The sequence below is a fragment of the Cyprinus carpio genome, chromosome B9, assembly GCF_018340385.1.
Source record: "Cyprinus carpio isolate SPL01 chromosome B9, ASM1834038v1, whole genome shotgun sequence".
Classification (NCBI taxonomy): Eukaryota; Metazoa; Chordata; class Actinopteri; order Cypriniformes; family Cyprinidae; genus Cyprinus; species Cyprinus carpio.
The window spans coordinates 23,554,371-23,580,652 of record NC_056605.1 but is presented as its reverse complement, the minus strand read 5'-3'; the positions used below and the strand labels follow the sequence as shown (position 1 = coordinate 23,580,652).

At 35.8% G+C, this 26,282-nt stretch overlaps 2 protein-coding genes across 3 annotated transcripts in view; one reads left to right on the top strand and one right to left on the bottom strand.

The window, feature by feature from the left end:
* The window catches only part of LOC109088047 (protein disulfide-isomerase A5-like), a 46,080-nt gene extending 41,493 nt beyond the window's left edge, over positions 1–4,587 (bottom strand). The window contains exon 1 of the mRNA XM_042731646.1: positions 4,437–4,587. Coding sequence (XP_042587580.1) covers positions 4,437–4,541 — 105 coding nt within the window. The 5' untranslated portion in view covers positions 4,542–4,587. The remainder of the gene's footprint in view (positions 1–4,436) is intronic.
* A 2,228-nt stretch (positions 4,588–6,815) lies between these two features.
* Positions 6,816–26,282, top strand: part of LOC109059512 (semaphorin-5B-like) — a 131,149-nt gene continuing 111,682 nt past the window's right edge. For both annotated transcript variants that reach the window (XM_042731645.1, XM_042731643.1), the window contains exon 1: positions 6,816–6,965. The gene's annotated coding sequence lies outside the window, so the exon portion shown is untranslated. The remainder of the gene's footprint in view (positions 6,966–26,282) is intronic.

The following is a 26,282-nucleotide window of genomic DNA, read 5'->3' as shown; positions in this document are numbered from 1 at the left end:
TTGAATTCTAAGGGTCAGAGAGAGGGTAAAAAAAGTTCATTAAAAAAACTAAATTATTATTTGCTGTAGTTAACCTTGACTAACATTATAGTTAGAATTCATGGAAAAATAAAATGTCAGAAGTATAACAATAGTATAAAGACCCTTTTAAATCATATCTCGACAGTATTTGCATTGCAAAACAGGCACTGTGAATAGCACAGAAAAGTCTGCACATTGTAAAAATCTGATTGTTTCTCAAATTACCCATCTTTATCACTAAAATGTGCTGTTTCGGCACACAGACAACTGCAGCATTCAACCCCATTCAGAGACAAAAGAGTCAGTGTTCTACATCTAGTCCCATCAGGTTTCCATCCCTATTTGGTGCACAACCTATTCTTCAAAGCTCTGTCCAAACCTGACAGTCGACCAATAGAGCAGGCCCATTACTGTCTGGCAATCATCATGTCCTGTACCTGTTACAAAGACTTTCATTTGGCCTTCCCTTAGCAGTGGTGTTCGAAGTGGGCATTATCCTAACAACACCAGTCTTTTCACAAGACGGTGATTGTTATTATCATCCACTGAACAGCTTTGAGAGACAGGCCTGATCGCGTCCCGTCGATCAATGCGAAGTGAACAGAACAGGTTGGAAAAAAACACATGCTGTGCACCACTATTTCATCTGATGAGCAGCTACGGCTCAGAGGAGTGAAAAGAACATGCGGGGAAGGAACAGGGTGATTGAGGAACACATCTTTTTGCATATTCCTAGCTGAATCTCTTTGTTGCTGCGTTTGAAAGAGCTCCTTATGGACTCTTCAACTCAACAGGGATGGTCTGCAAATCATTAACTTGGGAATAAACAATTCTTCAACAGACACATATGACACAGATTTCAGCAGCATGCAGAAAAATGAAATTCTGAAAATAGAAACATGGTTTTCAGTTTCTTTCAAAATTAATCTCTTAAACCAAAAAGTGTTCAGAAAATTTACAGAAGAAACTGTTATTCTCCAAAAGTGCTAAATAAAGTAGTGAAAACCGACAAGGCTAATAGCAGGTTAAAGTATATAGCAGTACATTAAACTCATCTCCCATCTTTGCATTCGTATCAAGATTTCCCCCCACAATTTATGTACTGATTTTGTGGGAAAATGCGAAACATTCTCTGGTATGGAATTATTTAGACAAAACTGAGTCTTCAGTGTCACATGATCATTTATAAATCACTCTAATATGCTGATTTAGTGATCAAAAACATATTATTACCAGTGTTGAAACAGTACTGCTTAGTATGATACCGTAATACATTTTTTCAGGATTCAGTGGCAAGTTTAAAAGAACGGGATTTATTTGAAATATGAATTTTTGGTAATGTATATTGTCTTTTGTAAAGTTTTCACTGTCACTTTTGATCAGTTGACAGTGTCCTTTGCAATTAAAAGTATTAATCTCTCTCTCTCTCTCTAAAAAAACAACAACAACCCCAAATCAACAATAAAATAATCCTAAAGGCATTCAACAGTTTTTTTTTTGTGTGTGTGTGTGATGAACAGACCAAAATGTATCCCATTTACAGAGAATCTGTTTACTCTAAAATCACATGACCAACTGCAATGCTGAAAATATGAAAAATATTGATCACACATATAGCTTCAGAATACCAGAATAAAGCACCCAAATTAAATGGACTAATTTATATACTTTGGCTAAGGGATAAAAAAATTAAGGGATAGTTCATGCAAAAATTAAAATTATGTAATTTACTCGTCCTCACGTCGTCAATGGTTCCCAATGACTTCCATAGTATGGTGGGGGGACACTATGGAAGTCAGTGGGGACCATCAAATGTTTGGTTACATACAGGTTTGGAAGAACTTGGGCAATGGATGACAATTTTCTGAAACCTTACTAATCACTATCTACTTTACCTGCAGAAAAGACAGAAGCTCAGACACTCTACCTAACACAAACTAGTGTTTTAGCAATGACAAAATTCTCATTTTGGGTCAAACTATTCCTTAAACAACCAAAGACCATTACTTACCATTTCCAATTCTTCCTTTCCAAAAAATATAAAGAAAACTGCACAAAATGTTTGCTAAGCTCTAGTATAGCACAGTATATAATTCCTCAACGATCTAATTATGTCCAGTATGTTGCACTTGACTAGTTTATGGATATTAGCGCTCCTGCTATTAATCTTCTGCTCAAGGACACCAGCGCTTCAGCAGTGGACCTTGCTGACATGTTTTGCACAGCATGGGAAACACTTAAACAAAAAATGGATCTGTGATACATCAACGCAAAAACATCTTGCTTAATCAGCATTGGAAGCTGTCATCAAGCATGCACTGCGCAACTGGCATCGCAAATCTGCTTAATAAATAAAATCTTATTTTCACTTTTAGGGTCTCACTGATTCAGCATAAACCATACCATTCCTCAAACACATGCCTTCTTCCTGCTGAGCCTGACAACACGGGGCGGGGGGGTGGACTTCAGCTTTGCATAGCTGACGTAGGTAATTCACAAACAGAAGGAAATGACTCCACAACTGAAACGGTCCATCTATGAGTCAAACATTCTCACACACTTAGTTGGAATAGTTTACTGTACAGCTAGCCATATTCCATATACAGCATCCTGCTGGACCAAGCAGTGTGGGATGGGGAAGAGAGAGGGCTGTGGGGTGCCTGTAATCAAGATTAAGAGATTTTATAAATTGTTCTGACAAGCAGGAGGGCTGGAGGGAAGCACAGAAAGCAGAGAGGGGTTTCTCTTCCCATCACTCAACCACCACAAAGTCCCAACAGTTCAGGAGAGTACCTTTGTTTGCGGTGGCAGCCGCAAAACAGGATGTGGAACAGGAAAGCGTAATAAGAGTTGACTGACGTGGCAGAGCAGCTATTAGGGTTCAGTGTTGAGGACACGGCCCACATTGATCAGGGTTGATGCACTTTAAACTGAAGTAAATCTGGGTTTAATTAGCTCCAAACTTTACAAGCTCATTTCTGTCATGTTCATCAAGAGGAGAACAAGGAAGACAGAGAAGAAAAACAGCTCTGATCAACGTTAAATTACATTGCTACTTTAAATATAAACCACGCCCTAACACAAACTGTAAGATAATGACCAAATATAATCATAAAAGAGAAGTAGAAATAACAGTTGGTTTCACATGCCTTCATATGTTGTTGATTGTGCATTAATGTGGGAGCCTGTCAGACAGTAGGGTCAATATAATGGGTAATATTTTGTAAAAATGCAATTTAAAACACAAGTTTGTATTCATGTTGACATAGTGTGATGGTTACTTGATGTAACCAAGTAAAATAATAATAATAATAATAATACGCGAGAGTACAAATTATTTTCAATATTTTTTGAGGAAAAAGAAATTGATACATGGATATCAACAAGTTTTGTTGGTAAGATTTTCTTCATTGGATGTAAACAAAAGGTCATACATCTGAATTTTTGTTTCTAAAGTTAAAAACTAATTGATACATTCATGGAGGGCCTAAAAGGTCTTTTATGTTTTATGATTTTCTTGTCATAGAGAACAAAATGGCTTCCTGCAAGTTGGTTACACTAAATTTTTAATCAGAGGGACAAAACTTTCAAATATTAATTGTACAATAATAATATTTTCTAACAAAATCACTTTACTACTCAATGTTTTTGAAAAGAAAAAGAGATTACGCTGAATACTCTTCTTGATGAATACTTATATATATATATATATATATATATATATATATATATATATATATATATATATATATATATATATATATATATATATTTGTAAACGATTATCAGAAAGTCACACATCATTTAAACATTTTTTTCTTTTTGTTCAGCTTTAAGCTCTTAAAAAATATCAAAATGACTTTTAATTTAAAAATTGACTACTCGTTCGTCATAGAAGAGGTGCATGGTGTGCACGAATTGAATACATTTTCACGTCTTTTTTTTTTGAATAACATAATAGATCTGGACAAAATTAATGAGCATCTCATTACATCACTGACCTAAATAAGACCTTTAAAATAATTCAAGAACATCTCTAACATGATATATTCATATCAAAGCAATACGCATAAGTGAAATAACATTTCATAACAGAAACATTTCCTATCACCAACATTAGTGAATCCGTTTTGACATTAGAGAGTTGCATGGTGAGCATAAGGTGTTCACGCATGTGAAGCACAAAGCTGGATGTGTATAAACACCAAAAACAAGACACGACAACTGATGAATGAAACGGATTGATCTGAGTGTGTCTCTCTTCTGCTGTCAACTTTGAGCTACTGCTGCAAGAGGGACAGAAGATCATTCCCTTTTCCTTTCGCTTTTGTCTTACGTCAGAAAACAAATGTCCGATATGCGCAAAATAACATTATTGACTATATCGATCCATTAGATTCCTCATAAAGACTCACCAATGACAGGAATAAGAACATTTCGACCAGTCTCCTTCGTCTCCCGTATCGGTTCCAAGAAGCCATGATGCCGCTGCCACGTCTGGCTACGCAAGCGCAATCCATTCTCCTCCAAATCCCTGGAGATCGCAGTGCTTCTTAGGAAATGTAGTTTATTGAGGGAGCCGTTAACGGTTAGGCTACTTGTGATTTGTTCAAATGTGTGTGACTTTAGCTCATGTAAATTATTATTATTATCAAATGGTTGTTGAACGCAGGCTTCAAAACTGAAAGCAATTAGCCTATTTTAGATTAATGAGGTGAGGTGTGCAATGAATGAATGAATTGAGTTAGAGGATGGTTTCAAAATTCTTTTCAGCCCAGTCTATTGAATTGAATGAACCGCAGTCAAACTGAAAGTTATTGTATTTTGATGAGTGTGTTTATTGTGTTAATGTGTGTTTATTGTGTAAAATATAAAACATTTCTGGCTTTGCAAGCAAATGGCCTGACCATAAATCAAGAAGAAGAAAAGATCTGATAATTTATTTAGCTGCCATATACTTGTGAAAGAAAACAAAAGCACAATTATTTTAAATTATATAGAAATCTCATAAAATTATGTAATTATGTAAAAATACACACACACACACACGCGCATATATATATACTCATAGCAGATTTTATAAATGTTCTTAATATTAAATGGTGTAGGAAAAACTAGGACACAAGCGTAAATTTTCATCAACCACTGGCAAAAAAACAAAACAAAACAAACAAACAAAAAAAAGTAAGTTTTGGCCTGCAAATTGATGAACAGCTCAATAACAATCAGAATAAACCATTCTTTTGCCAAGTAATATCATTTACCCATAACTGCAGTCAGTGGTTGCCAAGTAAAGCAATTTATCAGCAGCCTAATTAGAACTGACAGTAAGAAGTATCAGTTTTATACATTTTTATTTAACAATATTTGACTACTTTATTTTTCAAACAGTTCAAAGTTAGTCCCTCAGTGTTGCTATTTCATTATGTAGACCATATTAATAAGTACTGTTTTCATGCCTCATTATTTAAGGAAGGCACTTAATAATAGGCCTACAGTAACAATTATTATATAATATTTGCAGTGTCTATGCTTATGCGTCAGACACACTGTAGTGCCACCACCTGGATGTGACAGTGGTACCACACAACTGTCTTGATTGCTCTGAGTCACTTCCCCCAGCTGCTTAATGCATATTGCAACTTGCAGTGTTCGGGCATACTGTAAATCCACAGTATGCACTGTCACAGTTTTCAAAAAGAAAAACAACTTTCAAGGGTCAAGCCAAAAGTTTTACGTTTTTATTTATTTATAAAATATACACTTTACACTTGGACAGTTGAAATGTGAATGTTTATAGAGGCCTATCTATTTTTATTATTAGTTTTATTAAGTTAAATCTATAATTCTTAATATATATATATATATATATATATATATATATATATATATATATATAATATATATATATATATATATATATATATATATATGCTGGCTATAGGCCAAAAATTATGTTCACCTTTTTTAGACATATTTAATAAACACTGAGTAGTCACATTATTAGAATAATTAGATATTACTTATTTCATTCATACTGTAACTCTTTATAATCCCGATAATCTGTATCTAAACTGTCTGGAATGCCCTTTAGTTTGCTCCTTAGAAAACATATTTTTAATATTTTCAGTGACATAATTTCTGACGGTGTTTCTAATCACAGTAGCTATGTCCAATTGCTTTACTAAAAAAGATGCCACAAGATAATACTATGCATTTGGTACCATTGTAAACCCATGTGTTTTTAAACATTCTTTGATAATTCTTTGAAATGCTTTGTAAAAGCCAATGAAAATACAGTGTGAATATGGTAATTGTTCAGTACCACGACACATATAGTATCATGCCATTCCCATATAACATGGTACAATGGTACATCTTGAGTATCATGGTACACCATTGTACAATTGTACAATGGTACATTGTGTGAGTTTATTGATTGCACCACACCAAAAACAGAAAACATGATTATATGACACATTGCCACTTTTGGCAACATTGTGAGATCCAAACAGTTAATTAATTGCCATGGTACCTCACTGATTCTAGGGACAGACTATACAGGCATGATACAGGGGTGTTAATGAATCCCAAAAGACAATGTCTTATTGATAATTTGAAACAATTTAACAGAAACGTTTCTGTTACAGAAATGCACTTAGAATGTAAAAGGAGAGCTTTAAGGGCTAATGCAACCACAGCGCCAAACATGTGAGGTGGAGCTTCGTAACACATTTGCACCCCCATTTGTTTAAATTGCAGCGGCCCTTGTGTAGTAGCCTCCTCTTTCCAGCACAGCGCAGTAAAGCAGCTGCAGGTCGATCGGTGGAAGTCATTCACAGAAAAGGGATACTGCACAGGAGACCTACGCAAAGCGGAGATTGCGGTTTATGCGTTGCGTTTTACGCACGGTATAGTTTACTCCAGAGGAAGAACATCAGAAGGTAAAACCACTCTCTCAGATTTCATTACCTTACATTTAAATGTAGTTATTTATAGAAACCGCCTCTAATGTTCTTGGAGCAAGATGATACTGTGAAGTAGCCTACTTTCTGAACTTCTGCGGTCCAGAGTTCTGCGGCCACTGACTATCAACATTTTAGCAAATCTCTAAAATTTTTATTTATTATTATTATTATTATTTTTAATTTGGGAAGAAAATAAATATCTAATTTCATTTGTTTTGTTTTCATTAGAAATACAAAGAATTGTCCGATTTCAAAGTACTATGTTTGTTATAAATATTTGCCAGTGGGTTTGCATGAACAAGTAGCAATTTTAGTAATTTAGTTGCTTTTGATGATTATTAAATACTTCTGGTTTTCTGATAAAACCTGGTTTGTGGGCACATTTTCTCTCTTTATGGTGATAACAAAACCCTTATTGGGAATGTCATGTTTTAAACGGTCCTCTTCTCTCAGTTTTATTAAAGAAAGGAAAATGTTCTATATAAACAGTATTCAGTATAGCTTTATCCTGAAACGGAATTTACTCGCTGCTCACGTTCTGTTCAGGATCCGAGGAATTTTGCTTTGGAATTGAAACACTCAGCTCCCAGTAAAACACGCTAGCCTATATTTCACTCTCCTTTATCATCGTTTGGCATCTGAAGGACATATTTCTACTTTTCATTGAGAATAACCTAGGCTACTTTCGCACAGGATTTGCGAATAAGATTCTCAGAAGAGATGGAGGGAAATATTTAACACCTCTCAACTACAGTAGACTATATCGTTGTGTTTTCGCGCAACTTTATAAGCCTTAACAGAAAAGCTATTCGTAGGCTATTTTATTTGTTGTTTGAAAAGCGTAACCGGTAGGCTATTTATCTATGTATTTATTATTTATTTATTTAACAGTCTTGAGTTGCTATGTTTCTGGCTGAAGGAAAGCATCTGTCAGTCACCTGTCATATAGTTTGAATGACGGGCAATGGTGATGTTATTCAGAAAGGTAAAGAAGCCTACAGCTTATATTTTTTCATAGGCACATAGTAAAAACAGCAACCATAAAGTTTCTTTTATATAGCGCCTTTCTACAACATAAGCTCGCTTTACAACACAAAACAAAGGAGACAATGGAGGTAGTCTTCAATAAAGAGGTAAGACTAATATAGGCTATAGCCTATGGTCAGCATTGTGAATAGCCTATGTAGGCTACATAAACAGTATCACATCTAATGACAGTTTATTAATTTCGAGGACATATAGGTGGGCGTTGAACTTATTATTGTGGGTCATATCTGCAAGACACATATTTCTTGGCAGTTTTAACTTCTCCATTTTCAGCCTCGCGCATTTTTATAGTGAGCTCAAATCTGTGCTTCGGCTTTGTTACGCTAAGTGGCTCAAATTGAATTTCTCTCTATGATAAAACCTAGCCGTTTAAAATGTTACTTCATTTTAATTGCACTTTTCTTTTCACTGTCGTTTGGACTTAAATGATTGCATTTGGTTTTGTACATGATGTTCAAGTCGTCTTCGCGATCGCGAACCGGAGAGCAGGTGTAGCCTACAGAACATAGATTGCAGTGCTGGTCAAATCCGGTAGGGGGCATTGTCGAGTCTCGCAGCCAAAGCACACTCTCATAAGAGATGGCTGATATAACACACACACGCCGATACTAGAGAAGGAAAATCACCTGTTGGCTTGAAACAATCTCAAATCAGGGGCGCTACATTTTGGAAGCTACCTTCTTTGCGGAGCTTTAACTCCAATCAAACATACATGAAGCAACTAATCAAGGTCTTTTGGTTCATCCCAGCGTTACAACTACAAACTTTGTTGAAAATGCTGTAATTTAATGAAAAGCAAACGATTGAGTGGTCCAAATCTGTTCCAATCCTTAGATTTCACATTGTTGGCTAAGTAGGGATAAATGATAGATGCATTTGATGTTCTTTTAAGCCTTAATCAAAGAGCTTTTATATATCAAGATATGCAAGCTTACATGCTCTCTCAGGACAACATCAAGGTCTGATGTAAGAGTCAAGACGGATCAGCACATTAGTTTGAAAAATGAAGGGGCTTGAAAGGAAAATCATTATGGATCCAGGCAGTGTTGGGCTGGTTACTCAAAGAATGTAATATATTTCTCTTTACAAGTTACTCCTTTCAAAAGTAATATTGTTAATTATTACTTTCTGGCAACCGTAATTAGTTACACTACTAGTTACATTACATTTTCTTCACGCCCCACAGAAGTTGTAACGGTGTATCTTCCACATAAAATTCTTCTAGAATATTACTAACAACATATTTCTGCCCCACCATTTGACCGAAATCTACATTGGATCGCAGTCAGAAGTTATTACTGTACAAACACTCAATAGTGATTGATAGTAACATTGTTGTTTTAATCTAATCAATTGTCATGTGTAGCTTGAAGCTAATTGTAATTTTACCATAACCCATATACGATTATATTTCATTATTTATTTGATCAAATCACATAAGTTTGTAAGAAACTTTGATTTTCCAAAAAGATTTTTAATAATAGTAATATAATGTACCTCATGCATGCTGATCATAGGCATGTGGGTGGGATGTAATGCAGATTAAAGTAAAGCCACAACTTACACAACAGTGTTCAGATCATCTTTTTTTCCTGACAAAATCAATTTAATGCAATATCTGCTGAATGTAAGCTTTTCCATATTCCAAGCTTGCCTGCTGCACAGGGGACGGTTGCATAAACTGTTTAGACTAGTCTTAAAGAGTTAGTCAACTAATTGTTTTTCTTCAAGACTGGTCATAACTTTTTTAATTCAGTTATGAAAAGGTAGACTGGTCTTATTTGTATTGGAAAAGTAAGACTGATTACCCCTTGGCAACTGCTAGTTGGTCAAACTAGTTCTTAAGACACAGTCTTAACATGGTGGCTAAGTTTATGCAACTGGCCCCAGATCATCTTTTTTTCCTGACAAAATCAATTTAATGCAATATCTGCTGAATGTAAGCTTTTCCATATTCCAAGCTTGCCTGCTGCACAGGGGACATCACATGCATGTGAGAGTTGTGAAAATTATGAAAATAAATTAGGAATTATTTGATTGTTGGATTTTAAATCAGCGGGGTAACTAAGCTGTTTTATGGATGGTAACTGTAATATTATTACTGAAATCTTATTGGTAATTAGTTATGCTAGTAGTTTCTTAGTAGTTATTACAATAACTAAATTACTATTAATAACTTACTGCCTAACATTGGTTCCAGGTATAGTACTCTCAAAGAAAAAAAAAATTCCTCTTGGGAACGAGTGTGGTTTGTTTTGAAATCTTTTTTTTTTTTTTCATAGACCCAATTTCATTCTTGATGTTGGTAGAGAGTGAACAAATCCTATGATATTTCCCCATTGTTAAACCTTGAGACCCCATTGTCTTTCATTTAAAGTGAGAATAAATTAGGTCTGGTTTAGTATGTTTAGCTTGACTATCCTCAGGGGGATTTGGAGATATATTTACCCAAGCTTACTCATTGTAGTCAAGTGCCGTCTGTCCACTTATTCTTACCCAAACACCCCTCACCGTGTTTGTTGCTATGGTTGTCTCTTGGAAAATGCATCTCAATCATTTATTATTAATGATGCTTGCTTCTTGGGTTCTTGATCAGGATTTCTATAGGTTCAGACTGTCAATTTCAAGAGAAAACCTCAAGGGGGTCCTTATAGTATGACTCACCCTCCGAGGTCTGACACTCCACAGTAGATTGTCATTACTCATATGATGAAGGAAGTCTGGCGCTATTGTGTGAGTCTACGTGTGCCTGAGGCAGCTTCTGAACGTCTCTCTTAACCAAAGAGGCTGTTTGTTTACCGGGCCACTAAAGGCTTTTGTGTATGAATATTAATATTCATATAGCCCCCCCCCCACACTACCACATATGTCAGTTGATTCATATGTTTTCGTAGTGCATGAGGCCTCGTCTTTTCATATGTAAAGTAGGTTTTCATGTGTAATGATCTTATGAGATGTCTTGTCAGTTTGTAAGTGATTGAGTAGTAGCTTCATCTGGACGTCGGTTAGTGAGTGACATCCATAGAAAGGAGGCCTGAAAATGCAAGGAAATCTGATCAATTGCATTTGATATCAGCATTAATAATTTTAGCACTTGGGAAGCAATGACTTAGTAGCCCTTATCAAAGTTTTAGTGATGCATACGTAAGATGTGCCATGTGAATTATTTCTGATGTGGAGTCATCATTTGAGAGGGGACAGTTTAGATAAAAGTTTAATGGCAAAGAACTTGATCTGACTGGCAGTAGACATGACTGCATGGAATAGAGTGTCAATGTCAAGTGTACTTCTGTCTTGTTTTTGGGCTAGTGAGGTGTCTGAACTTGAAAATTGTGTCATTTTTTTGCTCACCCTCATTTACTTCCAAAATTTTAAGACATTCTTTTTACTGTGGAGCATACAGGAAGATGATGTCTACATATGTTTTACCATGCAATGGAAGTCAATGGTCAACAAAACAGTTACCAACCTTTTTTATGATATCTTTTGCATTCTGTAGAAGTATTAAAGTCACAAAGCTTCTGAATGTTGTGAGAGTGAATGATGACAGAACCATAGAGGTGTAAAGTCATACATTTATAAAGTTCCCTCTGAAAAGCTGTCAGCAGATTCTTCGTGCTCATAATACAGTTTTAAACATTCATTAATGTCTGAAGAAGCATTTTCTCTATCATAGCACTTCTTCATTTTGAATATTAGATCTCCTCAAGGCACCCAGAATTCATCTTTCTGAATTATCCTAATGATATCTTCCATAAGAGCTGGTCTGCTAATATGTTCCAGCTAAACCGCGCGTGTGTGCTGAGTTTCTAAGTAAAAGATTTTAAGGAACCATTCATTAGTCAACACCATTCAGGTTCTTCAAAACCATCTTTATATTATAACTTTTTTTTAGCTTTTTTTAGAGTGTTAAACTAAAGTCAGTCTAGCAGCTGAAACTTACTTTTTGTATGCACAGTGCTCTGTTTCAAAGCACTTTAGAGGGGTGTAAGGTAACTGCCAGTGTAGGCTGATGTTTTTTTAACCATATATAAAGGATGGTTTGTAACAGGCTCTACTGAAAGTGATGTTAGCCATATAATCTTACAGTCTATGATACTGGCCTGCTGTTTATTTATCCTGAAAATGATTTTTGATTTGACATTTCCTTGCATTGATAACAAGCCTCCACAAGCTTTCATGTTTTGCAAATGTGGCCTGTGCTTTACTTAACCATAGAAGACTCAAATATAGAAAAAAAATCTTTTAAATGTTGTTGTAGGAGGCCTCTAATACAGAAATATATGTGTTTTTATATTTTTGACATTTAAGTCAGTTTTTAGTGAATTGTTGTAATATTTCAACATTTGGCTCTTTGGGTAGCAGAATTTCAGTGATTTTACTCACTGTCTGAACAAATGTAGAGAACATGTAAAGGTTAATTTGCTGGGTGAAATGCTTCTGCAACACCATAACAATAGTCTATGTACACACTAATATTCACAAAATAATGATAAAATTTGTTATAAAAAAAATATATGTTCTGATTATATTTACAAAACTGAAATTTAAAATATTCTTCATGACTTGACTTTAAAACTTTCTCTGTTCTCATTTTGGACAGCATTAGTGATATATCATACACATATGACGGGTCTTTCTTGGCTGGTGGCATTCTGAAATGGAAAAAAACAAAGAATATTTTCCAGGCTAAAATATTGGTGCAAATTGATCCCAAACATACTTAAACATTTTAAAGAATTCACCCATTCACAGAATTCACACAATACTGTCTGATAGCTTGTTGTGCCCTTTACTTATCATACTAATAGCACTTATACCTCCCACAGTCCAGAACATTATCACCTGTCCCTAATGCAGCAAGCAGATATTTGCACAAACAAGCAAAGGACTCAAAGACACTCTGTTGGTTAATTAAAGATTTTTTTTTTTTTTTTTATTGCTGTTTACGACTGTCATTAAGTGACATGCTGATATAAGATATAGTATTAGGTAATAGGGTTTTCTGTCTGCCATTCCATAAAAAATTCCTCACACCACAAAAAAAATAAATAAAAAAAAATTAGCAAGTGAAAAATATGAAATGTATATAGAAAGAGAAAATGAAAGAGAGAGCCAGAGCCATAATTAACTTGACTGTTCAAAGAATTATCATAGTTTAGCCCCAGTGCTTGTCTGGCTGAAATGCGACACATCCTGAACCTGTGGTGCCGTTGGTTCTGAAAGAGGAAACTTAGCTTATGGCGTTCCCAGGCAGTCTTTGAAAGGGAATAAAGGTTTTTGTGTTGTTCTCTATTTTGATCCCCTGATTGGTGTGAATTGTTGCTTTTCATGAATCGCTTCATTATTATTCTTGCTATCAAGGGGTGGAACAGAACCAGTTTGGTGGCCTTTGGCTGCTTCTCAAGAATATTGTAGGAAAGCCCTGCTATCTTTTGTTTGTTGAGGGGGTTGGGATGGTGGGGTTTGTTGAATTAAATATATTCCCCAAACAGTTCAACTGGAGCTCAACTGGAAAAACAAAATGTGCTGATGGATTATCGTCTTGGTCTGTTCATTTTTTATGTTATATGTGGCTGCATATTGTTTTCAAATGTGCAACTGTCCGTAGCGCAACCCTTCTGAATGTCAGAAACCTGGTGTGGAAGGATGGCTGGGTGCTACTCGGTCTGTGAAATGTGATCTATGATACGGCTGAGCTGCTCGCTGTCTGCAGCCCTAATTAATACTTGATGTGATTGAAGGCGCTCAATTTGTCTGGAGTCTTATCTTGTCGATGTGTGTGTTTTTTTTTTTTTTGCCGAATGTCTTTCAGACAGACGGTAGCTGAAATACAACAAACAATCAAGCATTGGAACCGACAATTATGTCCTATGTTGTCATGGAGATATTTCAACACAAATCAAGCGAGACGCATTGCTCACTCTTGTGGGTTCTAATTAAACAAACGCTATACTTCCTTAATCCCACCTTTTTTTGCAGTCGAGAAATCGTGTCCCTTAGCAGGCTAAAGTTTTCTCTCAAGAGTTCCTGTCAGCTCCTGAAGCCAGAGAGACGAGTGGCGAAATGTCTTTAATAAACAGAAAATATGTCTAGTTGCAAATGCTTCCAGTGTGAGAACTCAAGTTATTTGTTTGTCGTTTGTCATAGTGAACGGTGGATTGTCATTTTAATATTTGTAAAGCAGGTTTTCTCCGCCCTGCTGTCAAGGGAGGGATGCAGTTGTATGTAAGCGGACGTGAAGGCATGCATCTTTTCTTTGGCATTGTTCGGTCGAAGGAGGCTTCAATGAGGAGACAGGGAACAGGGTAGAGACCAAAATGCTCCCACAGTTGATTTGCCCATTGTGGGGGAGGAACACTATTCCCATTGATGGTGTTGTTGGTGAAGCCCCCAAAAGCTGGAGAAAGGGGGCCCATTCAGTGCAATGGGTGACCCTGCACAACTATGGGAGATGGGTGTTAGTGCTTTTGTGGAGCACGGTGGGAACATTGTCCCCATTCTAGTGATTTAATACCCCAGGTCTGAGGCACTTTGCTATCTCCCCTAAAATGTTCATGTTCTGTCCTATATCTTTTTCACAAGGTGACATGTCTAGTTATAATACCACTCATTTATTTCTGTTGGAGAAAGGTGAATGAGCAATTTGCAGTCAAATGATCTGTGTTATCCCAAAATGGAAGATATTTCCAACTCTGAGTGAAAATAAAGCTGGTAACCGTGAGATGAAGTTTAAAATAATACATAAAATCTCATTGTGTGTTATAAAGCCATGACTTTGAGATGTCAAATAAAGTCAGCTTAACTTTTTTCACTCTCAAGCTAAAATTAGCTTCCATATGGAGGATGGTCCAGCATTAGTGTAATCAAAATGCTGTTGTTACTAGCTTAAATACGTTTCAAAAAGATTCACTGTAGTTCAGGTGTTTTTGAAGTAGTGTAGCTTTTCCAGTAACAGGGTGTTTTTCCAAGTAGTGTGACATCACTGTTTAAAATGAGGTGATAATAGAATGTTCTCTTAGAATGTCTCATATTTAAGCATTCAAGGTCCAATTCATTTAGTGGATCTGGTCGTTTGGTTCGAGTCTAGAAATATTGTTACAGAAAAACATTTTGCTAAATGGTTTTGATTATATAAATTGGGGTTAAATCATATGGTAAATTATAATTTCAGTGCTGTCCTCTCATTGTCACTGAAAGTCCACTGAAAATCACAGAATGTGTTTGCACACCTGATTTTTATCACAGCCTCTAAAAGAAACAGAGAAATCAATTTCATTCACCTCGGCTGAATAAAAGAACGTGTTATTATTTAGTTTGACAATTCTTTCTTTCATCCTCTGGCTGACAGTCATTTTCAGAAGTGTATGAACTCTGATATTGAATTTTGATAGGTAATTCGAAAAGGGCACAAAAGCCCGGCACATTTCCAAAATGTAGATTTGAATGGAATGCCTTTCAGATCCAGAATGACAGACCATGTAAACTCTGGCTGTAAAATGAGATATTAATTGCCCTTTGCTTTCAGTCACTTTTGAATACAGCAAGGCGGATGAACAAAAGGCCTTAGAATGGAAAAAGCCACCAGAGTCACTTATCAGGTGTGCTGAAGATTCATGCTGTGGATCGAGCCTCTTATCTCTCTGACCTGAAGTGATCTTCCTCTTGGGGCCTTGCCTTTCCTCCAGACGTTGATCCAATATGTCTTACACCCCATAAAGGTATATAAATTGCCCCCTTGAGGGAAAAAAAGATCAGACTAGGTTTCCATAGCCGTAGGAAATGTGAGTCATATTTGACCTTATCTTGAGTCAAGAAGTGTTTAAGCGTACCACAGATGCTTCTAACAGAAATAGGCTTATAATAAGTTCATACCTACAAGAGTACACTTATATTTTTGCTGTAACATAGGCCTCCAACTTTGTCCATTCTATAGTCTATACTCATACATTTAGCACTTAGAACTTCTTTTCCAGTCTAGTCTAGCTTATATGTAGCATGGTTGGTTGCTGTTTCTATAGTGATAAGAAATAGCTCTTAGTCAGGGCACAAAGGTCCATCTCAAACACATCGACAGATAGAACCTTGTTTGACAGTGATTAATGTCCAGTCCAGGTCAACATAGAACATCCAGGGACCGCCCTGTCTCCATGAGTAATGCTAATCCCATCCTGCACTCATCACCAATAAATAGTTAAGTTTGTTTATGCAGATTTATGAGTAATACTGGTGAGTTAACTGTGTAGGGTATATGAAGGCTCAGCTTTTGCTGCTAGTTTTTTGGAAATAGCAAAAAGGGAGAACACTTAGTGGTGTAAATGTTGGCACGTCATTTTATTAAAAACATTGCTTTTCATAATCTATTACAAAAACTAGCATGCACTCATAGTGTGTATACTGTGCAAAAAAAAATAAAAAAAAATAAAACAATCATCGAGTAAGTGACTTGAATTTGTGAATTACCATATTAGTGAGATTTAAGAATGATTTGTGCTTGTTTTGTAAACTGAATCACTTGATTCACTGAAAAGATCTAAGCCAAAATAATGATTCAAACTGGATTAGTCCGATTCAGGAATAATTTATGAATAAGGTTGATTTATTGAAAAGATCAAATTCAAAATTCATCTCATTCATATTCTCTCATGAACTCTCATACTTTAAAGATTGGGAAATATATATGTTTTAAGTTGTTTTTAGATGATTAAGCGTTCCATTTTAGATACATAGCCTGCGTTTAGTTTCTGTCATAGTTCTCATAATCAGCTCAACCAGATTGGTGGTGGAAATAATTTTTCTTGTGAAATTACAATTGTGAGCACATGCTTAAGAAGTGACCCTGTCCCCACTTCCAACTTTCACGTCTGTGTCCTTGCAGGGTAATAAATAATGTCAGGATCTGAATATTATCCTTGGGCTGGGATGGTTTTCTGCTAAATGGCTTTTCTTAATTCGCTCGAGATAACCTGTAATTGGGATTTCAGTAAAAAATCTATAAACATAGATGGATGACTTTGTCCTTGTTTTGCCATTAGTCAAGAGCAGCTCACAGCGGTCCTCAGACATTTGGCTTATTCTCATGTGACCCGTATGAAAATTCCTTCAGTTTTCTTGGTACAGCTTGTCCTGTTAGCATGTAGGTCAGTCAGTCCAAATTTTGCTTCAGTCATGTTGCTTGCTGCATACTGTTTGATATGCTATATTTATATAGTAGGCATTGGGGTGTGCAGTGAAGATGTAATGTATTTAACTTCAGGAACATTCCTAGTATGCAGTATGGAGTATGGAGAGTCTGAACATAACCAGTTTCAAAACAGTCAGGAATGGAGGGATGAAAAATACCAACCTTGTCATTGCAGTCATGTAAGAGAAGCAAGAGTTTTTTTCTCTTTACCGTTAATTCTCCGTAGTTCACTAAATTGCAACCTAAAGTGCTACTAGCCCCGACTTGCTTCTTGCCTTAAGGAAAGGTCGCAAGCACAGGAACACATCCTAGGAAGAAAGTGCCATAGTAGCAGACTTGCGTAAATCAGGCAGGCAAAATGTTTGACGTTTTAAAGTAAATATGTCTTCTTACAGACCTCTCCTTCTAACAGTAGAGTGCTAGGCCTTGGACAAGGGCCCTCATTGAAAGCTTCCCAAGAGGGGAGTTTTTAAAGTTTTAGCGGGTTTGAGGGGGATACAGAGCTGCATGCCAACGCACTCTGAACTACAAAGGCACACATGGAGGTGGATAGAAGACCCTCTGGAAGAGCAGTGGATAACCAGTTCAGTCGATCAGTGAATCCAGTCAATATGTCCCTAGAGTACAGCCAATGCAACCAATTTTTAAAAAACAAATCAATGTGGTGTGTGTAAATAATGCATTGTAGGACCTTCAGACCCATCTTGGTATTCAGTTTACTTTATGATTTTTCCATTCATTTCACCATCTGTATTTATTTACTTTTTGAGATCAGACATACCTCGTCTGTCTGGTACCCATTGATCAATATGAGTTGAATGTTATTCAGATCACCAATAAAACTGAACCAAAATTGTTTAGCACAAAAAATTATCTCAACTCAAAACAGTTCTTTAGTGTTCCACAGAAGAGAGAAAGTCATACAGGTTTACAACAACATGAGGCTGAGATTTTTTTCACTTTTGGGTGAACTATACTTTGAATTATGCATCATTATATGACTAGTTGCATTCTATTACCTATATTTCCCCAGCTGTCCATGCTTCACTCAGGAAAGACCTGCAATCCCTTTTTTAAGGTCATGACCCACCAGTTGGGAACATGTATGAAACCAATGTAATTGAAGTCTTTCATTTCTCACGCCTTCGTGGGAAGGAAGCTTAAGGCCCACCTCATCAGACTCTCTGTACCCCCTATGGTACCAGTTCCATTTCATCTGGCCTAGGGTGGTCTGCTCATCCAGTAGGCACACAGAGCTGATACTTGGAGGTTTAGATCCAATGCTGAGCCAACATGAGCCAACTTCACATGCCCCACCCCCCACCAAATACCCATCTCCCTCCAACTGTTAACAGTAAACATGTCTTTTTGCATCTTAGTTGGCGCTGAGCCCGGCAGCCCTCAGCAGTTTACAATGTAGCGGCAGCCCAGGCTTTGACTTTACAAAAGCGTGCTTCTATTTATTAGGGTTTATAAAATGACAGAACTGCTGCCACTGTGCTGTGAGTGGAATAAACAAGACATAAAATAGAAGCTTGTTAAGCGTAGACGGCCAATTTGTGCTGCCGTTATGCTGTGTTTAGTCTTTTTTTTTTCTTTCTCCTCTCTCTCTTGGAAGGTGGTGTCACTGTCAATAGAAGTGAATTCAATGCCAATGTCAGATATGTTTTTTTTTTAAGTCACATGTCTCTTTGAGATAGATTTGCATCGTTACCATGAGAAAAGTAGATGTAGGTTTTTGAATTGGTGAGAACCATTAACTATCCCTGAAGAGCACCTTTTTATGTAATGAATAGGATGGTCAGGCTTTGAGAGACAGATTTAAAAACCAGAAATGTGGCTGTAAATGACTCACATTAAAACATTTGGAGTGCTTTATGCACTGAAAAAAAGTGATACTACATTTTTTTAAGGTAAGTGGTTGCAAACAATTTATTTTAGCTACATTTAATAATAAAAACCATATGGTGAAAGTTAGTCAACTAAATTTGTTTATTTAAATGTAGCTAAAATAAATCGATTGCAACCACTTACCTTAGAATAATTTTTTTTTTTTCAGTGTGGAAACATTATTTTTATTATATTGGAAGTGTTTGTTAACAGTGCCAGTTCTGATGTTGGCAGTGTCGACAGTTAAATAAGTCCTTGTGGAATATCAGATCAATTGTCAGAATTGTTTCAGCCACAACATCAATTCTTTATTTTGCCTTTTCAAACAATATCTTATTCAAAGTGTGACAGCGGTTCCCTACTGAGAAGATAAGTGTAGACCAGAATGAATTTGAAGGCTGGTCTACGCTAATGTTAACCAGATAAACTACCCAATTTTTTGTTTGTTTTTGATTTTAAAAAACATCACGTTTGCTCACCAACACTGCATTTAAAAAAAAAAAATACACTTAACAATAATATTGTGAAATATTACTATTTAAAATAACTGTTTTGTATTTTGATATGTTTTCAGATGTAATTTTTTCTTGTGATGGCAAAGCTGAATTTCTTCAGTGTCACGTGGCCTTTCAGAATCATTCTAATATGCTGATTTGGTGCTCAAGAAACATTTCTTCTTATTATCAATGTTGAAAACAGCTTTATTTTTCTGTGCAAACTTACTGTTTTGAATGCTAGTGTATTTGATCAGTTTTAAAACTGAAATTTGATCTGTTGCGTGACTTCTGAAAAGTTTGAGTATTTTTAACTTAACAAGTTTTACATATCTGGTGCTCATGCCACGAGACACTGGAAAAGCATGTCTCCCAATTCCCGTAGATATCCGTCTGGAGCCTACATACATAGTAATAATGTGTACAGAATTCAATAAAATCTTAATCTGGACATTTTTTTGTTAGTCATGATGTTATGAAGCAGGAAGGTGCTGCTTTGGTGTTGTTATTTGCCATTTGAACAGGAGAAGAAAAAGCAGCAACTGAATGTGTGGCTCGTCTTGCACTGCTTATGTTCAAAAGCGGATCCTCCAGCCCTCCAGTCACTATCTCCAAATGTTTTGCTTATCTATTTTGGATCTCTGCCACTAATGAATGCTAGACCTCACAGACATTTTTCTGTGAGCGAGTGTACGTTTGATCCTACGTCAATTATCTCTCCTCTTTACATCTGCCCTCTAAAGTCTTAATTATGACATTGATAGAGATGCTGCTGATCAGTCCTTCCCTCTGCTGCTGCAGTTTCCTGCCACAGTGACATTCAGAGCACACTATACTGCTCCGTCCAGCCCCCTGTGATAGGAGACAATTGTTATATAGTTGTTAAGGAGAGACTGTCTCAACAACATGACATAGATCAAGTTTATTTCCCTAAAAGTTTGGTATTGGTAATTGGTAATATTTTTTAATGTTTATGAAAGAAGTCTCTTATGCTCACCAATGCTGCACCAGTGTTTGTCATTCTGTGATGGCAAAGCATCATTACTCCGGTCTTCAGTGTCACATGATCCTTTAGAAATCATTCTGATATGCTGATTTGCTGCTTAGGAAACATTTCTTCTTATTATTAATGTTGAAATGGTTGTGCTTTCTAAAAGTTTTGTGGAATCCTTGATTCTTTTTTAGGATTCTTTGATGACTAGAAAGTTCAAAAGAGCATTTTTAAAAAATTTTTTTAAAGGTTATCACTTTTGATCAATTTAATGCATTGCTGAATAAAAGTATGAATTTCAGAAGATTAAGCTCATGGTGATAGCGATATTGAGATCACATGATCAGATGAATAACAATACTTTGCGATCCTTAAATTCATTTACTTCTCTGTATCTGAGGATGTTATATAAATATTTTTGCTTCAGCTGATTAGAATTTTTTCAAGTTTTCAAAATCTACCCCATAAGTGTGCTGAATCTAGATGATGTGACAACAGCCATAGTGCACCATACACCAGTTTTTGGTGGAGATGAATGTGATGCAGCCAATTTATAGCTAGGATTATTAAGAGGAGGGGGGCCATGAGGGAAATCTGGCCTGGTTTGCACCCGCACAGTTCACAGGAAAAGCACTCCCTGCTGGCCTCACTAACACCTCTTCCAGCAATTTTAGTTTACCCAGGAGATCTTCCATCGAAGTACAGGCCAAGCTCAGCTCTGCTTGGCTTCAGTGGGTAACCAGTCTGTTAGAGCTGCAAGATGTTGCGCAAATGAATTTCAAAAAAAGTTTTTTACTTGTTTATTTAACCATAAAGTAACTTAATCATCAGGGCAGATGCCTAAATGAACTAATTAGAGTATTGCATGTGTTAGATTGTATTGAGTAATGTGTTGTTGTATTGCGTGCCTGAATAGAACTCATTTATTCCAGTTCAGGAGTTAATAATATTTCAAAGAGCTCATACAGTCATATTAAAAATGATAGATGGGTTAACATGTTTGCATTAAGTTAGAAAACTAAGTGTGTGCCCTCGACGCTTTGAAAAAAGACAGTTAGGTCGCCCATCCAGGGGTTATTTGTTTTTAGTAATGATCTCATTAAAGCGAGAGGTTTACTCTGAATCATTAATCACCCTGTTGACCATCAGGAGAGGGAGCACATTCTGAGCTTTGTGATTCATCTGACTGGCAGTAATTACTCACAGGATTGGCACTTCATCCATTGACTTTAATTCAGTTTCATTATACAAAAGTTCCAGTGTGTTCATTAGCTTAGAACTCCAACAAGGAGATGAAGCAAGTTATTTGGCATAAACTGAGATAGGTGAACTTTTGATGGCACCAGGCATTGAGTGCTGTAGAAGCTCTTCTGTGATCTTGGCTTTTGATGTCACTGATGTTTGATGTAGCTTCACAGACGGGCTCTGGAGACTACAATTGAGACTTTTATTTAGTCATTTAGGTGTTTTCAAAGCTCAAGCAATTCCAATGCACCTTTATGCAAAATCCAGCTTTTGTGTGCTTCGCTTTATGTGGTCTTGCAGTCATTCTGTCATATTCCTGTTCAAAATTTAGTGCAGAATTTATTGCCCCGTTCATTGACAGGAATCTTAAATTCCTCAGTCACACATATATTACTTCAATATATTACTCCTAAGACATGCTCAATATGAATCCTTGCGTTTATCTACTGAGGAATGTCTTGTGTAATTCAAACATATGGATATATGATTTTGCTGTCATTGTAGTAATTGACTCTGTTGTTCTGTTCATGCTTTGCAATTGATATTTAACCATATGAAAACCAATAACCAAAAAAGAAGGTTTTTCAGAAATAAGCAAGAAGTTGAGTGTGATATAGTGTAGCCACACATATGACTACCTGTAAAAAATCTGTTTCACTTCAAAGCTTAAAAGGGCCAGAAACAGTATCTGATAAACATGTAAAGTTACCATCAATCATTTTGGTGCCATTCATGGATTGTGTGGCCGGTTTATTTGAAATAAGCAGATGTGGAAAAACTCAGGTCAAACACTCACTGAAAGCAGTTGTACAGAATCTACTGCAGGTATAGGAAATATCTATAGACTTTATAATCAGAATTTATTATCATTCAAAAGTAACGCTTTTTTTTCACAGATATAATTCAGAAAATTTAAATATAATTAGAATATGTTTTGTATTTTTTTTTTTTTTTTTTTCAAATTAAAATACTTTTATTCAACAAGGATGTATTATTAAAAGAAACAGTTAAGACATTTATAGTGTAAAAAAAATCCACATTGAAAGTATCTAAAAAGTATCTAAAAATGTATCATGATTTCTTAAAAAAAAAAAACTGTTTTCAAAATTGATAAAAAAATAAGAAACATATTAGAATGATTTCTGAAGGATCATGTGACACTGAATACTGAAGTAATGGGAGCTGAAAATCATCACAGGAATACATTATAAATTAGCATTTATATTACAATTTGAAATGACAATTGAAAAAAAAAATATATATATATATATATATTTATATATATATTATATATATATATATATATATATTATATATATATATATATATATATATAATATATCTATATATACGATATATATCCATATATATATTGATAAAGTAGCCTTGTTCACCATAAGAAGCTCCTCTCAAAAACATTTAAAAAATCTTACTAACTATAAACTTTTACTAATATTGTATGAGATATAATCCATTAGAATTCTACTTTGAATAAAAAACATTAAATTATAATTTTGAGGAGAGACTTAAGATAGCAATTGAGGAAAGGGTTTTCCTCGTGTCACAGCCTGCATGGTTCATTAATTAAAGAAAACTGTCATCATCCTCTTCTGTACCCAATGTAGTCAATTTAATACATCATAGTACATAACATCTATGTTGTTGACAGTAAATATGCATATATAATGTCAAGCACAACTGACAAGTTGGCGGATGCTGCAGTATTTATAGTGCCACTCCAGGCTTATTGCACTGATTCAGGGTGGGCGTTATTAGAGCCACAGTGGGAGGTGTAATTACTGCAGCTGCAGTCCCTCCGATCGCAGTCACACCGGGCCACTGACCCAGGAGATCCTCTCGCCTTAGACCACATCTCTCAGCCTTTCATTGGTTGCCTTTTGTGTGGGTCTTCCATACCCAGCCTCCTGCTGACTAAATGCAATTGATATAGACAATGCCTATGTTCAGATTATAGGTCTAAATGCTCAGTTCTGTTTTTTTCCTCCTTCAAATTCAGTCTTTTTAGCTTTGATTGTTCATATTAATGTTTGTAAATGACTCGTATATCTGTCATCGGTATAAATGGGCCTCTGCCTGACAGGACCAATATAGGTACATTTACAAAAACAATTACAACTTGTGTGTTAACAAACACAAATGAAAATCAATAATATGTTGATCTTGGTTACATTGGTGGTTTGTGTGCATTCATTGTTTTACTTGATTTGATGTCCAAGAAGATATTCTCATTTTTTGCTCTTAAGGGTGACATTGACATTAGGCCATGTGCAGAGATGAATTAATTCTCCAGTGGTTTGCACTTGGGTCACATTGTTGTGAAATGTAATATAAGACTGATCTGAACACATCAAATCAAATGGCTTAAATCAGATTTAACATTTTCCGACCTTAATATGAACATAGCTAATAAAAAGTTCTGTACCACTTGCTTGAATTCAGAAAAGTATACTAATCTTACTGCTTTTGCTATATGGCTTGGCATTTTTTTACGAATTCAGCCATGGGTTTTTTGATTAGCATTGTCCAATTTGATCCTGCTGGTAGATGTTGGAACTACTGCAATTTTTTTCCTATTGATGATGACTGTTCAGAAATGATCAAATTTCCCTAGGGATAAATAAAGTAATCTTGAATCTTGATCTGTATAAAAGAAATTTCTTTATTTTTATATTTCCTTTATATGTTACGTTTCTTTATAGATTGTTGTCATATCAAGTTATTCTTTTAAATTTTAAAATTTTTAATTCAAAATGTAATATATAATTATAGGGATTTTACTGCATTAAAAAACGTGATACATGTAATATACTTTTATTTGTTGTTTGCCTTTTAGAAACATTCGGGAACTGTTGGCTTAGGTTAGCACTGCAATTAAGTGTTTTCAGGCAAACTGTTGTCAAATCCAGAATAACAGCAACCTCTTCTGTTTCTCCTTTTTTCGTGTATTCCTTCAGAGCTGGAAGGCCAGCAGTAGGTTGCACAAGACATGCAAAGAGCAACTTTTATAAAGTAGTGCTGAAGCAACACAGTCATCTTGCCACAGTCACAGCTAAATTAAAACTCTGAGATCAAAACATAGCCTGCCTTCCCACCTGCAGCAGCATTCTGAATCCATAGCTTGCTAGACTCCCTTAATCTCGGGCCCTGGGGATCTTGTTGGAGCCTGTTAGCAAATGTTTATCCCACAGTGAACACCTGGTTGTTTGGAGAGTATGCCCACAGTGCACTGCCATCCCCCACCCGAGCGACAACGTGCTTAGTTTTGAGCCGGCACATCGTATTCCTACCACTGCGTGCAGTTCGTCGCATTCAACAGGGTGATTAGCATAAGCCTCATTTAGTCATCCTTTAATGAATCATTTTTCCTGGGCTTATTCCCAGCTGTGAAAAAGCATTAAATGGTAAAGCTATGAATTGTAACCTTAAACTTGATATTAGCCAAAGAGACCATTGAACAAAGCGTATCGCATATCATTAACCACGATTACTCATATGTCCTGAGGGATTTCTAGTGGTTTGATAGAATAACTCTTTAGTGGTGTTTCAAGGAAATTCTTTAAAGAAATGCACATAATGCAATGGATTTTATTCCAGACTAACATTCTCATGTAATTCAGTGGCCCTGTTGGTCTTTACAAAGTCTGAAATTACATTTGATCAAATTTCTGGTGTGTTTATGCTTGTAGTTTGATTCTCTTGGTTTCATTTGGTCTGGACCAAAAAAGTAAATGATACATTTAGTTCTGGTTTGCTTCTCATTCACAGTACGATTTTTATTGCCGAACCTAAAGATGCAAAACAAAAGGTATAAGAATACAGTCAAAACCTTATTAGACAGTGTTTGTGATGTATATTTTGTGAACTTACGGAACATCCAAAACAACGCTGTGTTCTGGGCTGAATGCAGTCGTTGTATGTGTGTACTTATGGTAGTATTTTTTGAAGAGTTTAGAAAATGTGTAAATGTCAAAACTGCACCAGGAATTCCTTCATTGCACACAACTGTAGTGGGCAACATGGCTTGTTAAAATTGAACTGTACAAACAGAGCAATCACACTAGAGTTCATTTCAATCAAACCAAACCTGCCAAGTGTAAACACGCAATACAAAGTTTAAAATATCTTAAATGGTATAATTACCTCATCTTGATTTTCATTTTAAGAAGTCTTAAATTTAAGGATGGGAAAACCAAAATCATGATATACCCTGATGTGATTATTAAACATCAAAAAGCTGTGATTAAATGAATATCAGTGGTGCAAGTTCAAAGTCAGATGTTGTGTTGTTGCACATTCTATAGGTTTGCAGTTTCAAAGCAGTTTGCAGTCAATAAATATCATGCATTTATCCTAAGCAAAAGCTTATGGTTTACTGTTGATGAATTATAAACACTATAAAGTAAATATCGTCATATTTTGTA